The 17,985-nt window shown below is 45.6% G+C and overlaps 1 protein-coding gene and 1 long non-coding RNA gene across 3 annotated transcripts; one reads left to right on the top strand and one right to left on the bottom strand.

The window, feature by feature from the left end:
• Positions 1 to 844: 844 nt before the first annotated feature.
• Positions 845 to 16,814, bottom strand: gpr4 (G protein-coupled receptor 4). 2 transcript variants are annotated; one of them, XM_061783306.1, is made up of 5 exons: positions 16,519 to 16,814; positions 4,779 to 4,903; positions 4,333 to 4,684; positions 3,209 to 3,473; positions 845 to 2,499 (listed from the first exon to the last, which is right to left on the bottom strand). In XM_061783306.1, exons 3-5 carry the CDS (start codon positions 4,459 to 4,461, stop codon positions 1,778 to 1,780), a joined length of 1,116 nt encoding a protein of 371 aa, XP_061639290.1. In that variant the 5' UTR covers positions 4,462 to 4,684; positions 4,779 to 4,903; positions 16,519 to 16,814; the 3' UTR covers positions 845 to 1,777. The 2 variants fall into 2 exon arrangements, with proteins under 2 accessions (XP_061639290.1, XP_061639289.1); XM_061783305.1 differs by having other exon boundaries at positions 4,333 to 4,903.
• LOC133482782 (uncharacterized) lies at positions 15,083 to 15,916 on the top strand. Its single transcript, XR_009789926.1, has 3 exons — positions 15,083 to 15,351; positions 15,530 to 15,628; positions 15,802 to 15,916. It is a non-coding gene; the product is annotated as an uncharacterized LOC133482782 (long non-coding RNA).
• Positions 16,815 to 17,985: the final 1,171 nt, after the last annotated feature.

The raw sequence follows: 17,985 nt of genomic DNA, 5'->3' as shown, positions 1-17,985 counted from the left end.
GTTTGTGTATTTCAAATATTTACCCAAAAATAAACGTACCGTCGCTGTCCAATGACAATCATGCGTCTCTGCACAACGTTTTCGTATGTACTGTATATGCTTTTCTTGCACAGTGACCAGGGTGTCTGTGGAGCCTTCACGTGTCTTACATTTCAGTTCATATTATTATGCTTAAAAATGACATTTTGTCGACTGTACTTGAAGTCGATTTAGTAAATTTGAATGAATACTTGCTACTTTGCTACATCACTATAAAAGTGAAAAATACGAATAATTTGAAACCCTATTGTGAAAACCCGAACTCTAAACTTGAAATCGTAATCTGGAACCCTTTAATGCTTAACAGTAACCTTGGCTTGAAACCTTAATTTGAAACCCGAACCCTGGCTTTAATGGCTCGAAACACTAATTTGAAAAGATGAATTTGAATTGAAATCCTAATTTGAACTCTTGACCCTGGCTTGAAACCCTGATTTCAAACCCTAACCTTGACGTGCAACTCAATTTGATACCCTAATGTTCAATCAACCCTTTATTTTCATTGTCGCTGTGACAGCGACAAAGAATTACGAATCTAGTCTATTCTAGTCTAAATTGCAATCACTGCAAAATAATATCAATGAATATTTATATGATAATATCCATTTTCTGAGCCGCTTCTCCTCACGCGGGTCGCGGGCGTGCCGGAGCCTATCCCAGCTATCATCGGGCAGGAGGCGGGTTACACCCCGAACTGGTCGCCAGCCAATCGCAGGGCATATGATAATATCAATATCAATAAATAATAATCAAATAATGAATAACCAAAGTCAGCCACTTGATGTCAGATATAATTGAAAACCGGTTCAAGGACGAGTTGGCCAGGTGACAATACGGTTTATTCTGTTCATAAACAAAACAATGAATAACTTACGAGCTTGACTTTCGACATCAGAAAAGCAGATAAACATCAAAGAGAGTCTCCATGCATGGATTAAAAGTGCGGGCATCATTTGACACGGCAGGAAAGTCAGCGTTCACGCGTGAACGAATCCCAGCGGAATCGCCACACAAATCCTGCCCGAAAGACGCTGATGAAGTAATCTCACTTCATCTACAACAGGAAGTTGTTTCCGCCTCAGTCATGCTTCTATCAAGCCGCCTGGTCCGCTTTGCGGTTGGGAAGTGTCCCTCCTGATGGGTCTGGTGTGCGCCCCTTTACAACCCTACCACTACACTTGGTACCTCAATGGATGAGGCCGAATCTGGCCTTATTTTGGTACCCTTCACAACTCCTTGCAACAGAAACACAAAAGCGTGGCAGCCTAACCCTGGCTTGGAACCCAAATAGGAAATTCCAACCCTCTCTGGAAACCCTTACCATAAATGAAACCCTGACTGAATTGAAACCCTAATTTTAAACCGCCATGCTACTTTAGCAATGTGACAAGAGTCTGCCTGGAATGGCCACTTCAACCTGAGTACAACGCAGTAAGAAGTTTGAAAATTCGATAATGGGACATGTCAAAACTACTACCGCTTGCCTGAAAAAGTCGACTTCGATAGAGCAAATGGAACGTTATTCGTAAGAAGAGCAGTGGAATATGTTATGTACTTTAGTAATCAATTGTTTTTTTGTCAATTTATTTGTTATGGACGATTTTAGAGGCCGCCCATTCCATGTTTTTGAGGCAATTTCACAAAGATGGCAGCCACTTGTCGCCTTGCTACTGCTTTGTAACCGCAACCCCGGCTTGAAACCCTCACGTAAAAGCACGTTTTCTTCTCCAGTCTAGCGTCACTTCCTGCCGGCGAGTATGCTCATCTGCAGACATTCCTCCTTGAGCGCCACCAGTTCCGTCTTGTATCCGCTTGCCTGGCTTCGGTCCACGTAGACGCACGGCTGGTGCTTGGCCGCCAGAGGTGTTTCCAAGGTAACGGATGCCGCGTTGAGCCCGTCGGCCTGCGACGGCGAAGAAGCGGAACCCCTGCGGCACGTCGCCGATAGCAGCGCAGAGAGAGCGCGGCCCACGTCGTGCCTCGCGCCCTCGTTAACGAAGCAGTACAAAATGGGGTCGGCGACACAGTTGAGGCTGGTGAGCGCCAGCGAGACGTGGTAGGCGGCGAACAGGCGTTCCTCCGAACCGCAGGCGCACGGCTTCCTGAGAAACATCACGCTCCGCACCAGGAGAAGGACGTGGTACGGCCCGAAGCACAACAACACGATCAGAATCAAACTCAGCGCCAGCCGCTGGATCTTGGCCTTCTCCTGCCGCTCGGTGGAGACGTTGCAGCGCACGGCGGCCAGGATGCCGCGGTAAGCCACCAACATGGCGGTCCACGGAGCCAGGAAGCCCAGGAAGATCCGATACAGGTTCATGCCCGCCACCCAGTCCTGCATGGGGTATTTCTCGAAGCAGAAAGTGTGGTTGAAGCGGCCCTGGAAGAGCTCGTCGTGGAAGAGCGGCGCAGAGTTGGCCACGATCTCGATCAGCCACACTGTGGCGCTCACCAAGATGGCTGCACGGGGCACGAAAAGACAGGCAGTCACTAACTGGAGCCGGCCCAAAACCTTTGTCCCCCTTCGGCATACATCAGAGGTGCGATACAATATCGCGATACTCTGGCAACAGTAACAAGAGTATCACCATATGACAGATGCGAGCGACATCTGATGTTGCCGTATCGATACTGGACCATGAGTGGTAACGATAGCGATAAATGGTCACACCCTTCTACGATGCATAATTGGCCAGTATCGATATCTGATATTGGCATGTTGCTACTGTACGGTGAGATATAATGATTTCGACATTGATATGCTGCATCATGTGTGAACCAAGATATCCCAATACATGGTGATTTTGATATTTGCCACGTGAATATGCTGTATCGCGATATTGATATTTTGTGCCAGCCTTCAGTGTACATTAGGGTCAGGATGGAAAATCAAGATACTTTGGAAACAAAGAGCTAATATCACGATACAGAGATGAAACATGATATCTGATCTTGGCATGTCAATACTATAGCAGGAGAAGTAACGATATCGATATACTGTATCACGAGTACGCCATTCAGTGTACATTAGGGGTGCGATATAAAATCACGACACTTTGCCAACGGTAACGCTGATATCACAATAAAGTGACGATGCAATACACCTGAAGTTGGTAGAGCAATGGCATACCATGAGATGGAACAATATGGAAGTACTGATGGGACGTACCTGTCTTGACGCGTCGCACCTTGACAAACCTGAGCGGGTAGGCCACCGCCAGGTATCGGTCCAGCGAGATGCAGCAGAGGAAGGCTATGCTGACGTAGATGTTGGTGTAGAAGATGAAGCCGAAGAGTTTGCAGCTCTCCTGGCCGTGGATCCAGTCGTCGCGCTGCAGGAAGTAGTCGATCCACAGCGGCAGCGTGCCGATGTACAGCAGGTCCGCCACGGACAGGTTGATCAGGTACACGCCCAGCTCGTTGTGTTGCCGCACCTGGATGCGAGAGAAGGTGACACGAAAAACCAAGATGAAAAAGACGCCTTGGGACATCTGTTCCTAGAGTGAAGTGAAGTGAAAGAGAGAAGTGACTTGGATAGATTGGAATCGTTCTTTCCATCGATGGTTACGACGAAATGGGAGGTCGCTCGCCAGGTGGACCAACTAACGGCTTTTGTTTGTTTACGTTCAAACTCCGCTTCCTGCGGCCAACGCGAGTGATGTTACGACTGTGACAGTTTGGTCTCAAGACGCAGACAGGGAGAGTTTCAGTGTCACCGAGTTTTTATTTTGATTTTAAAAATGTCTCCACATTCCTGGCAGAATTTGTGGAATGCTGGCAATTTGGAGGAAAATACGACTGAATGGGGACTTATCTCTTTATTTCCTTGATTGCTATGTTTTGTCTTATAGTTCAGTTTGAATCACATAAATCAAAATAACATTTTTAAAGGATTTGCGTATTTTCTTTCAAGACATACATCTTACAAATTCTGAAAGGGGATGCAAACTTATGAGCACAACAGTATGTACAGCAACTTATTTTAGCTGTTGTTGTTTTTATTGTTGTTTTTTAAAGGACTCTATAAATAAAGTTAAACTGATGGCTATTTTTCTTTTAGGAATTAACTGAACGACTACAAATAATCCATACAGTCAAAAAAAGCCCAAAAGGTTGAAACTATTTGCTGCCTGTTTCTCAAATCAACTCACCAGCCATTTGTATGGAATCCTTGCTCGTGTGTGTTTTCGTGGGTGAATGCCTGCTTACTTTGGGCTTAGAGCAGCCTCTAGTGGCCCGGCGTGCACGCCGCATGCAGCGAGAGAGCGTTTTCTCGACTTTGTAGCTGCTCACCTGCAAGTAGGCGGCCCACAAGGCCAAGCAGTTGGTGGGCAGGCCCAGCACCATGACGATGATGTAGAGCGTGGGCTGGAAGAACTGATCCACCTTGCTTTCCACATTACAGAAGGAGACGTTGCACATTGTCCCGAGTGTGTTTGCGTGCGTGTTAAGTCAGTCTCCGCTCTGCGGCTTCCTGCTCGTCCGCCATTTGAACAACAACCCGGCCTCCTCCTCCTCCTCCTCCCAGCCGGCCCGAGCCGAGGCGTCCTTTCCGCGACCTGTCATGGCTCCCGATTCCCGTCCGAGGGCCCTAAATTTATCATCGTCCGCCGCCTCTGCCACGCCGCTTGTCAGGGCGGCGCGTCTGATTGGAGGAGGAGGCGAAGGAGGGTCGAACGGAGGTGAAATGGAAGCCGCCTTATCGACGCCGGACCAGGCCTCGCGGGGCCTGAGCGTACCTCATCAATCTTTTAGAGATTAGTGCTCTTGATGTGTGTGTGCGTGCTCCTGCGTGTCTGAAGTCGTCGTCGATGCTCTCGCAAGAAGACGCCTGATGACTTGACGCGCCTTCTTTGTACGCCACCTATAACACAAACATTATTCCGAATTCTATTAGAATTAGCAGGACTGGACAAACTTTTGTGCTTAAGGGTCACATTTGGATTTTTAAAGACTTCCACGTCATTCCGAGATGAAGTCAATAAAAAGTGAATGTGTATACAAACATGTACAATTGTTTATTTTAATTATAAAACAATAATTATCATGAAGTGTTATTTAGAATCAATGTTCAATATTACTATAATGAAAATGTTTTTTTTTATTTTGTATTTGTGTGAGTAATTTAATATTCCAAATATTTACAACAAAAATATGAATTTAAAAGCATAATGAATAATAATAGCCGTGTTGTGTATGTTTACATTGTGCAGAAAAGCATGCATAAAAAAATGAGACACAATCACAAGAATAAATACACAACACATACCAAATGTCATATTGTCTTGTATATTTTATAATGAGTAAAATAAAATACCGTACTTTTATTCACCAGTTAAAATATAAAAATAAACGTGGGGTTTTTTTTTAAATCTTATGAGTAAAATACAAAATTAACACAAACATTTAAAAAAAAAAAATCTTTTCACAAAACTTTGCTTATGAATTCCATAAGTGAATTTCCGTGAAAAGCTTGATTATTTTTTGGGGGTCTCTTTTACCTGCAATTTGTGCATCATGTGTTCTGTGAATATAAACACAGTCGCATGGCGTCCATGTCACTTGACGTGTACACGGAAATCTAAAATCTCCCAAATCCCACCGAGCTTGAAATGTCAACTGTGGCACGTGGACCCGCAGTGGAAATCAATCCTTCCATTTGATCTTAGCTGAGTCGCTGGCAAGAAGCAGGAAGGATGGATCATACCATCGATTTTATGATTCATTTAGCCAGGAGTGCTTATCCAAAGAGCCTAAATGAAACTTGAATGCGAGCGTGCGCATGTTGTTGTGTGTTTATAGTGGAGTCGCACATCAGCATGTACAGTTTTGTTTGGTGAAACCCGGCAGCGTCTGAGCCGGTGCCAGAGCAGTCAAGCAAACAAACGGTCAGTCTGGCGTCAGGAGTTTTCACTGTCACAAAGCTAAACTACCCAACCCAAGGGGCCGCAGACTTGTTGTTTTTAGTCTTAGAATTCTTTTGTGTCATGTTTCCAGCAAGTGTGACATCGTTTGATCTTTGAATGAATGCTAACATTTGTAGTGTATTCTTTTAATAGGGGACATATTATGAAAAAATACAAATGTAGGATGTCTGGAGTGGCAGAAAATGACACAAGTAAATGTTTAGTTTTCTGCCCATTTCTGAAAATATGTTAAAAAAAAATTTTTTTTATTTTTTTTTAAAGTAGTACTTTAATGTAATGGACTATCGGCTACGTCGGATGACCCCTATTAGACCATTATTCCACTGTATGTGGATGACACATGGGTTCAAATCAGAAGCTAAGAGGTACACCCCTTCACCAGCACTCAGAGAATGATAATCAAGCCCACCCGTGAGAATGTCAAAGACAATAAGTTGCCTTTTTTGGACTGCGGTGTCCACATTGGAGACGACAGGCGGCCTCCCCACACACTGACCAACGCTTACTTTTCCACCTCCACCACCCACTGGAACACGAACTGGGCGTTATCAGAACCCTTCCAACACAGAGCTGATAATGTTCCCTCTAGCCCACAGGCCAAAGAGAAGGAACCCATGAGGGAGCCCCTCAGAACCTGTGGTTACCTTTGCTGGTTGTTTGTGAGCGTTCGTTTCAGAAGGCACAAGAGCAAAGTGGATGAGGAAGAAGAGCGAGACAGAAGCAACAACACTGTCATTCCTTATGTATCAGGTCTGTCTGAGACATGCGCTCAAAACAAAACATTCCAGTACACTTCAAACCTGGTAAGACCCTGAGACAAAGGCTGGTACGTCCCAAACAATCGGGTGTATGCAGTCTAGTGCAGTGAGCAATGCACTGATGATGTGTCATACATCATCATACTGAGCAGATGCAAATCACGACACAGACGGACCAACTCCTCGGGTCAAGACTCGACTGTCTACCTACACCTCCGAGACAAACGGTACTCTTTTGAGGACAAAAAAAGGAAACACGACGGAGTCAAACCAAATAAAAGTGGATTGTTGTGGAGGAATTCAGCGGAGGGAGAACCAACAAAAATGAAAGACACCTGGGGCCTGCTTGAAACTTTGAAAAATTGCACGTCTCCGCATGACAAGAAAGTTGGCCACCGGGCTGGGTCTCCCGTTGAAGAACTCCATAAGGCCTTCAAGGATCAAGCATGTTAGCAATGTGCGATCTATAAATAGACACGGGCAGACCCAGGTGCTCAGAGCCAAACAAAGACGGGAAGTCCAGCGCAATTGCACAACTGCGATAGGAAGTGAAACCTGACTGTCTCACTCACTTTTAACACGAAGAACCTGGCCCGCATTTGGCCCATTGACACAGGCGGACCACATCCATTTAGCTCAGCACTAAGTGGGCCTCGTAAGGCCTCTAAGGAAATGAAAAGTCTTGGCAACAATGTCGCTATCGCTTTTACTTGACTCTGGAACTAATCGTATTTTAAGTATTTTATATCCATATTAGTAATACCGGTGTCTGTTTTGTTTGTGTTGGTAAGGATTTGTAAAGTATGACTATCGCTAACACCAGCCTCTACAGTATGTAACTTGTATCAGGAAGGAAATGTAAACCATATGTATCATATTTGGTATCAATATCAAAATGTAAAGTGTCTGTATCAGTATTAGATGAATATCGTTATTGGCGATTCCGCACTAGCGTTTGGAAGGACATTTCAAGTATCCATATCGATGAATATCAGTATTGGCAATGCCGGCCACTATTTTACTTGTACCGATAAGGAAATACTGTATAAGTATTGGTAAAAACGCTATAAATGCGTAGTGAATCAGGGCAAAGCACGGTGTCAGCTGACCTCGCGTGTTACGGTGCTTGGCGTAGGACACACAAATGTTTGCAGCGCTCTCCGTCCAATTGTTTCAGTTGGAGTGTGTTCGCATTTCATCGTGCGCGCCCACACCAATTACGTGCCCGCGTGCAAACACCCACCAGCACCATTTTGCCTTACCAGCAATAACACGCTTTTGAGGCAACTCTGCTGTAAGCATGTAAGCGCGTGTGTTTCAATGTAGGTATGACTTTGACAACACACACACACATTTCGTTCCTGCCTTCCTGCTGGCCCGCTTAAATCCTTGCAAAAGCATTTGTGGAATTTCAGGTGCGGTGCCAGACGAGGAATCCAAACTCGATGACATCAGTGAACTGCTCCAGCGTGTCACTTCCTGTGTGGAAGACCAAACTCTCGGCACAAAGCCAGTCGCCAAAAAAAATCATCTAAATATTAGGAACAGTGGTCAGTACAATTGCTGTCTTTATTGATCTTCTGAGGAATGAAAGGCCTTTTTTTCTGGGACATAACAATGTTTGTGAGCGCCTGCATCCTGGTGAAAATGTTCGTGTTGAAGGTCACTTAAACTCACTCAATAGCGCCCCCTGGAAAGTCAGGGGGAGGGGGGGGGGAAATCTGCTCAAGCCACCGGTTTCACTGATCAAGACAAAATTGGGTGGACGTGTTTATCATAACAGAATGCACGAAAAGGTCTCAAGGACCCATGCCCGAAATTTTTGGTTTGCAGTAACCATTTTGGGTGAACAAACAAGAACAGTCCAGTTGCCTCCATTCAACCATTGCGGACTCTGACGAGGAAGTTCACCCAAATGAGCCCCCAATCGGAAGCGGGTGTACTGAACACATCCCAGACAGATTTTTGGCCTGTGCCCTCAGAGGTCACGTCAAAGTTTGATTTGGCGGATTTACCATCGGAAAAGCTGACATTATCTTTGTATCGGATCTCAGTGGAAGACGAAGTACCCAATGAAGTGTTCTTGTGAGCGCACGTTCCAAACAGCACATCGGTGCACAGCGATGTGCAGCTTGTCAATTGCGGGTGCTCGTTTCATGCTCATGCTAACCGTGTGTGTGAGATGATGATGATGATGATGATGATGATGATGATATCTAGAGGGTCATTTCATTTCGTGCGCAGCATCTAATTTGTTGCCGGACAAGATCAGCCTGCTTCCTAATACACGCTATGTACACACACACACACACACTTGCGAGTTAAAGCCAATAAACATGAGCGGGGCTTGGCAAAAAGCCGCACCTCAAACAAAGGAGGTGAACCTGAATGGAAGGTTACACAATGTTTTCATACACAACATGAGGAGAAACTTGAGCCCGTTCACACAAAACTTCATGTGAGCGAGAGCACAAGAAGAACCCAGCCGACTCGAATCCTCTCGTCTGTGGTCCTTGTGTTGCAGCGACACAATAGGACGCGGTACAACGGTGTTCCGCCCCCGCGTGCGTTTGTCAGCGTGCTTCCTGTCGCCTTTCCTGCGTTCTGACTTTTCGTCTGATTGCTTGCTTGTGTTGTGGTTAAGTCTGATGAGAGACACGCGGACATTTTTTTTTTTTTTTTTTTTTCCCTCTCTGCCTTCCTGCCGCAGCGCATTACAAATGTGTGATCACGCTGACTCAACCAAAACGACTTCAAAAGCGATATGATCATCGTCGGCGTCTGTTTGACTGACATAATCCGTCAATTGATTATGCCGGCGCCTCTGCTGTACGTGGCATAGGCGAGAAAAAGCTTGGCCGATTGGCATCGCCCATCTTGGGGCTTGTTTGGGCGACGTACAGAAGAGGCGCTGGAATTTCCTCCAAAATGGATGCATTGAACCATAATGGCTAACTTCTTTTTCAATTCCAGGCATGGCTCCTTGACACTTTTTCAGGCGTCCTATTACAATAAAGGTTTAACCAATTTCAAGTTGATCAGTGAAACTGTTTTTTTTTTTCCGAACTTTCTGAGAATTCTTCAGTTTTCACGGCGTGCTTCGTCCACATTAGATGGTGTAGGGGGGAAAAGCTCGGCAATTTTGCGTTACCCATCAGTTGAGTATACTACTAGATGCTAATTAACGATACTAAGAATCATATTAGTCCATGTTTATCTATAAAGCACTCATTGGCAAGAGCCCACCCTATCTTCGCTCTCTGCTCACCATGCATACCACCACCCGCACTCTCCGTTCCAGCAGTTTTATTAACCTCTTCGTTCCTTAAGTCAACACTACTTTTTTTGTTTTGTTTTTTGCTCTTGTCAATTTTCATCCTATTAGAATCATTTCAAAAGTTGCTGAGGGATACTGCACATGATTTGTCAAAGTTTCTTTGACCTTTTCAAGTTGGCTTATTACTAAATTGCAGAATTAAAATAATTGCGCATTTGTTTCCTGTTTTATGGTGAGGCGTCAAACTTTTCTGCCGTGCTCCACCCAAACCTAAAAACCAAAACTCTCATGTTTCACAATTGAGTGTCATCCATCTGTCTTGTACTGCATATCTGCTTGAAATTTGCTAACAATCAGACAAAATCTCGAGGAGGAGTTTGTCTTCGCAGGACGCTAAAATGGTCGCTTCCAAGAAAAATGCCGGACTTCCTTTTTCTTTTCATGCTCGGCTTCCCGAGACTCTTTGTGGGTCTACTCGTGCTCGATATGTTAACCAAATTTCATGTATTTAAGTCGAACAGGCTTTGGGGGATGAATTGTTCAAAAAAAATAATCATGCGCTGACATACACGATATTGGCTCAGCTGCCTTGACTTAGATGTGAATTGAAGCGGCATCCCATTTTTCATCCATTGGGTTTAATTTTGTATTTAAATTTGACATCGGTCCACCCTCTGCAGTTATAACAGCTTCAACTCTTCTGGGAAGGCTTTCCACAAAGGTTAGGAGTGTGTTTATGAGCATTTATGACCATTTTTCCATAAGCGCATTTGTGATTTTACGTGTTAGATGTTGGCTCTCAGTCCCTCCGCTCGAATTCATCCAAAAGTGTTCTGTAGGGTTGAGGTCAGGATTGTGCAGGGTCACCACATCAAACTCCGTCATCCGTGTTTTTATGAACCTTGATTTGTGCACTGATGCACAGTCATGTTGGAAGAGGAAGGGCCCATCTCAGCACAGGTCCCACAAAGTTGGACATGTCCAAAATATTCGCCCCTGAGCTCCAGTGAAAGGAACTCTGAATGTTTCAGCATACCAAGAGATTTTGGACAGCCCCCTTCCTGTTCCAACATGTCTGTGCACCAGTGCACAAAGCAAGGCTCATAAAGACATGGATGAGAGAATTTGGTGCGGATGAACTTGACTGGCCGCAACCTTAGGGTTGATTTTGAGTGAACAGTGAGCCAGGCTTTGTCAGCGTGTGACCTCACAAAAGTGCTTCTGGAAGAACGGGAAAAAAATTCCAATAAACTCACACCTAAACCTTGTTGAAAGCCTTCCCACAAGAGTTGAAGCTCTTACAGCTGCAAAGGGTCGATCGACATCATATTATAAACCATATGGACATCGAATGGGATATCACTTCAAATCATAAATGAGTCAAGGCAGGTGAGCAAATACTTTTGGCAATATAGTGTATAGTGTATTACTACTTTGGTGTGTTATGGCTATCAAGCTTAGCCTCTATGCTTTGCACAAACTCAGACGAAAACTTAAATTCCTCACAAATTACTGTCGTCTATCTGTCTTGTATACATGCTTCAAATTTAGTAACAATCAGGCTAAATCTCTAGGGCAACTTTGGGTCGGGAAGTCTCGGCCGGAACGAGCCAAAATGACCCATAAAATGACTGCTCCTGTTCCATTTCGGGCATGGGTCCTTGAGACTTTTTTTGCGGATTCGCTCATGATAGACACGATGGCCAAATTTCATGTTAAACTGCCAAGTTAAGCTGTCTTCAGGGGCTGAATTTCCCAGGCTGAGGAAGGTTCCCTGTGGGATGCCACCGACAATAATATCCAGTCCATTTTATTGAAGCCAGACTTACAAATCATTTAAAATATAAGTTTTCATGTGACTAAAAGCAAAGCAAGATGAGTTTCCAAACATCACCGCCTGCTGGATACATTTGATACCCGCTATAAATAAACCCCATTAAAATAATTTGGGTTTTTTTCCCATCAAGCCGCTCATTAAAGTTTCATTGAATCACCATTAATGCTTTTCAAACAACACAAGAAAAACATGACAAAGCAGTCAGGAATTTCCCGATACTGGTTTTCCCCTTTCGCGGGACTCTTGAAGGCTTGATTCCTAATTTTTATCGTCCCGCAACTGCACAGTTCGAATTCGGAGGTTATTTCAATCGTACATTCAAATCAGTGAGCGTGGATTCACGAAGACCACCTAACTCTCCTCGACTTGAAAGCAAACCATTAAGCTCTCACACAAGTTTACAATCAATAAAGAAGAATTCATATTGATGTCTTATCGCCACGACAACCAAGCAGTTGGACAATTGGCTCAATGTCATTGACAGACAGCCGTGTGAAAGAGAAGAAATGTGACTTACGGAGCGAGTTAACATAACTGGACTTGAAAGCGACAACACGCCGTTCGCTAACAGGAAATAGCAGCTTTCCTCGCCCGGATGTCAAAACGAGGAAGTAACAGCCGCCGTTGAACAAAGAGTAACGGTTTAGAGCGGCTCCCCTCGAACAAGAAGTAACGTTTCGACGAAGAGAAAATACACGAAGGAGCGAGTTTCCACTAAGGGGAACCGACGTCGCTCCTCGAACAGGGAGTAACGACTCTCCTGTAACAGGAAGTCACCGCGCTCCTCGCACAGGAAGTAACGACTCTCCTGTAACAGGAAGTCACCGCGCTCCTCGAACAGGAAGTAACGACTCTCCTGTAACAGGAAGTCACCGCGCTCCTCGAACAGGAAGTAACGACTCTGTACTTCCACAAACAGGAAGTATCAATTCTCTTTCACTAAAATAAAGTACAGGAAGTCAAGTCTCTCCTCTAGCAGGATGTACCCGTCACAACTGGAACATCATCTAAGAGGAAGTAACAACCGTGACGACTCGCCCGGAACGGGAAGTAGCAACTGCGGCGACTCTCCTCAGACCGAAAGTACGAACTCTCTTCGAGCAGGAAGTACAGGAAGTCGCGGCTGTCCTGTACCGGGAGGTGCCCACCCACTAACAACACAAGGTGGCGCTGTTTTGGGGATCAGTCAGCGCGATGTGAACGGACGGGACAGGGCACAAGTGGTGAGGCGGGCGGGCGGGCAGCGCTACTGCTACTGCTTCAGTTTGTGTTACGTGTTCCGGCACAAGCGTGGCTGTGGAGCGTCATCATCATCATCGTCATCATCATCATCATCATCATCAGTCAACCGCAGAAGCTCTTAAGTATCCATCGTCTGCTCGCCATCGGTATCGCTCGCCCCGCAAAACATCAACGACGTCTCCCGTCTGCGACTCGACAGTCGGCGACGCGGCAGCCCGTTCTGCGTGTGCGTCCCTTACAACTTTTGAGCATGCTCCAAACACACAAACAAGCAGGACATAAAGTATACAGTACATGGTGACACACAGCGGATAGCCATCACGCTGCACTTGACCCATTTCACGGTTCCAATCGCGTTTGCCTCCTGCCACAATGCTGTTCTGCTGCGTCATCACACACACACACACACACAAAAAGAAGACCGGAAAAAAAAATGCTCGGCGGTGGCGGAAATCACTTCGAGGTCACGCGCGGGCCTTCGGGGTTGCCAAGAAACCTTTCGTATTTCTTGCATGAATTTAGCGGGGGCGTTGGGGAGCTCAACCTTACGTTGGCTTCATTCAAATGTACTTTTTTATTCCGCTATCTTCTTCAATAATTGGTCGATGAATTTATCGTAAATCATAAAGATATTGCTGATATTAAAACAAACATATACACACTAACTTTTCATTTTGTATGTGTTTCTTAACTGTTAAATACAGTTCAACATTTTAATACTTATTAGTCTATAATTATAATTCATTCTAAACAACTAAATGAATGTATCATTAAAGTAAATCTTTGGTGCTGCTTTTATCCAATCACCAATGAGACGTGACGCCGTAACATCTGCCTTATAGTCTTCGTTTCCCACGCCACCTCTCCAAAACGCTGGCTGTTATCTTCATGTTCGATATCCGACGCTTTTTGTCGATTCTTCAGCTGCAACTGGGGCCTTAGTCAAGTTGGAAGGAATTGGGAACGCTTGGAAATAGCAGTCAGTATGAGCACAAACAGAGACAAATACAAATGTCAGGAAAAGCCTACTAGGGCATCTGAACTTTGAAATCATTGATCTTCATCTCTGGCATCTGAACAAGGGTGTGTATACTTTTTAGAACCCCTGTATCTCCTCTCATCAAGCCGCCATGCTGTTTGTCTCTTCTCGAGTGTTCTGGTTGCAAAACAGATCTGGCGAGACGTGCGTGCGTGCGTGCGTGCGTGCGTGCGTGGAAGTCGCAGCTCCAATTTCTCGGAACATCTTTTCCGACCGCGGAGACGCTTCTCCTCCATTTGTACGCTGCAGACGCTTTCACGTGTGAGCGCTTCACATTTTCAAGCTTCACTCCTCCTCCATTAAAAACCCCCCAAAAAGGTCAATCGAAGGAATCTGCTATTGCCATGGCAAAACTGTTGAATGCCGTACACGTCGCGCAGTACACGGGCCTTGGACTTGGGTCACTTATAAAAGCGTTACTGCTAATATCTTATCTTTTTTCAATCAAGCGTCAACTCTTTGGATTTGACCACGACACATCCATTTTCCAACACGGCTTATCCCGGTTAGGGTCGCGGGGCGCCCGGAGCCTATCCCAGCTGACTTCGGGCGACGCCACGAACCGGTCGCAGCGCACATACAGACGCGGACGACCGTTCGCAGCCGTCACTGACCGGGAACTGAACCGGCGCTGCCCGCGCCGAAGTCCGGCGAGTGGACCGCTACACCGTCAGTGACTACCACTACATACATCTAAAAGAACTAAAGCCGGCCAATGAGGTGACACTTCCCTACAAACCAAAGTCACAACAAGAGGAGTAATACATGCTGACCGCCAACCTCGCGCAAATAAGGGGAGCACATTTTGTCCTTTGCCGTATCGTCCGTGAAGAAGAAAAGAAGACGTCGACAGGCGACCGTGTCGAGTTGAGGACAAAGACGAGCGGCGAAGATGGGGAAAAATGCGGAAAGCGGGAATTCTGGAGGAGGAGGAACTGAGGACTCATTGTTGATTGTCGGGAACGTCGGCAAACATTCGCCATTACCAGACACGCGCGCACGCACACACACGCGCGCTTTTGCCATTGTCTTCTGTGTGTGTTGCACGACTGTAATCTATACACGGCAGCATAAGCGCTATAGACGACGTACTATATAGTAGTAAGGTCGTGTGTACAGTAGATATGTTTCAAATGAACTTATTGAAGGAGGGAGGGAGGAAGGAAGACAAGGCGGAAGTTAAAAAAGGATGGTAGGAAGAATGGAAGGAAGGAAGCCTGGAAAGAAGGAAGGTAAAAGGAATAACTTTGCAGATCAACACACACACACACACACACACACACACTGTACTGGACTATATTGCTGCTGTTGGGTAGCATCCTCATGTCCAAATATGGTCAGTATCGGTTTATTTGAGTTTTTTTTTTTTTTTTTTTTTTACAAATCAATGCTTATGGTTATTGACTGAAGATCCAGATCCACTTTCAAGCAACAGCCAGCACTATCGTGCAGAAACAGCCGCATTCCCCGCAAAGTTTGACGCCCCTGACATCACATCGAAGCCAACAGGTAAGCCGAGCTGCATTTCGGTTTGCTGGATGCACAGAAGAGCCTTTGCTGATGTGTAATTGCGCCACGCAGCTTCATAAATGAAGCGCTGCCTTCATGAGCGGATTTGCACTTTTTTTTTTTGTTTGTTTTTTTTTGTCTTGATGGGCTTGAAATGTGTTTTTCCTTTCCAGAAAGCGAACAAAGCGAACGAATGAACTCAAATGCGGTGGCAGAAGCAGAATCTCTGCAAAAGCGCTGCGCATCTGCGTCGCGCGGAGCCCGAGGCTAGCTACAAGTAGCGGAGGTATTTGGAGTGCGCTCAATTTGGGTTCCGGCTTGTTTGTGCTCTTCGGCTCTTCGGCTTCTGACACTGACAACAAACTTTTGTGTTTGTTGTGTGGACAGGTTTCTTGTTTCGTTTTTTTTTTTTTAAACGCACACAAGCGGTCCAGACGAGGAGGATTTGTGTCTTAAAGCCACAACACTAATCCAAGTCGCAACACCGAACCGGTTTGTGTGTTTGTGTGCCACAAGTCCTGCAAATACAATCATTAAACACTGATTCGCCTTGACCAAACACATTACAAACAGATTAGAAACCTTGTATAAAGTGTGTTTGTTTGTTTGTTTGTTTGTTAAAACACCAGGAAAAATCCACCCATCCATTTTTGTCTGCTTATCCTGGGGAGAGATTGATAGAAATATGCCATTTAGAATACTGAATCTTTTCAGAAAAAAAAGTATGTGGAGATACAGGATTGGAAAGTACTATAGATGGACATGGGAATGGTCCATTCTACATTAATAAATGGATGCAAAATGTGCAAAAGTTCACGTGAGCGGCAGCGGCAGCATAACACAGTTCGGCTGGATGGACGGATAAAAAGATCAACTAAATTCGTACTCACGTTCAATTGTATTGTCCGCCTCCAATCAAACGGCAAGCGCAAAAGTCAACCGTTCAAATCCAGCATCGATTCCGAATCAGAAGAAACGAAGAGAAGTTCAATTGCTATTTGGCGCCGGTCAAGTGGGAAGAAGGGGGAGAGGCAACGTGAGCTGAGAGGTGATGACCGCCTGCGCGCTCACGCCGGACACAAAGAGAGAGAGGGGGAAAGAGGGAAAGAGGGAAAGAGGGAAAGAGGGAGGGACACGCAGAGGACGAGGGTGAGAGTGAGTGAACGAGGGAGGCGTAAAACAGCTGCTGCGCGACATTACTTCCTGTTCCAAACGCAACCTCCTTTAGATTCTCCTCATGCTACACACACGCCACTCGTGCACACACAAAAAAAATATACGAAAAAACAAAAAGGAAAAAACTTTTTTTTAAATGAAGAAAAAAAAAGCTAATCGGTGACTCCGCGGGTTGTGTGCGGGGGGGGGGGGGGGCGTGACTTTTTAGTCCGTCAATCATTTGCTCAAGCACACCTCGTGCTCGCGAACCTCGTGGGGACACAAATGGAGACCGTTGTACTTTCTTGGTGGGGTTACGTCACACCGGTTAGCAACAAGATAAAAAGAAGGAATCGAAGTTAAACATCCACAACGGTGGCGCGAGTCCATATTGGCGGGCTTGGAAATCCACCGGCGGCGACGTACGAATGGACGGCGACGTCACCGTTCTCACGGGCTCATCGGGTCAGTTGATCACCTCAGATTTGTTGTATTGATTGTACCTTCTCAAAAATACATCAAGCTGGGAACATTTTGTGTAAAGCGCAGTCCGAGCGAGGGGGCCGCAGGCGAGCGGGACGAAGAGACCCGAGCCCGTTCCGCCGAGCCGAGCGCGACCGGCCGCCGTCTTCCTGGTTCTTCTCCGTTGAGCGAGCTGGCGGCGGGCGTTTCTTTATTCAGACATGCGAGGCGGCGCGGACACGAGATGAGGTTAAATTGAAATCTTGCTAGCGTTTTGAAAACTTGCATGACCCCCTGCCCACCCCCCTTTTAAGCTGGACATACCCACGAGGCCTCACTCCACGCGTGTGTTTGCTCATAAAAAGGTCTCGGAGCCTCGGGCAGCCGCAATTTTTCAATGAAATGAAATGAAATGTTCCGGAATGTTTGCCGTTCCCACGACGAGATCCGTTCACATCAACACACGGTGGACAAATGTATTGGGACACTTACAGGACCTCCAACGTGAACAAAATGGAAGCAAATACTCCTTTTGGGAAGACTTTCCAAACGATATTAGGATTCTTTTCCAAGCATACAATTGTCCAAAATGTCTTTAATTAGATGATCAATTGTGACATTTTGGAAGATTTACTGCATCTCTGATTATTGGTTGTTGAAGAAGTGTGTCTGGATGCTTTTGTCCATGTCGTGGACCAATGCTTGTTTTATTGTTGAAGGGGTTAAAAAAATAAATGTCA

The sequence above is a fragment of the Phyllopteryx taeniolatus genome, chromosome 8, assembly GCF_024500385.1.
Source record: "Phyllopteryx taeniolatus isolate TA_2022b chromosome 8, UOR_Ptae_1.2, whole genome shotgun sequence".
NCBI classification, from domain to species: domain Eukaryota; kingdom Metazoa; phylum Chordata; class Actinopteri; order Syngnathiformes; family Syngnathidae; genus Phyllopteryx; species Phyllopteryx taeniolatus.
The sequence above is the reverse complement of the archived record's forward strand: the minus strand, read 5'-3'. Positions and strand labels throughout refer to the sequence as shown.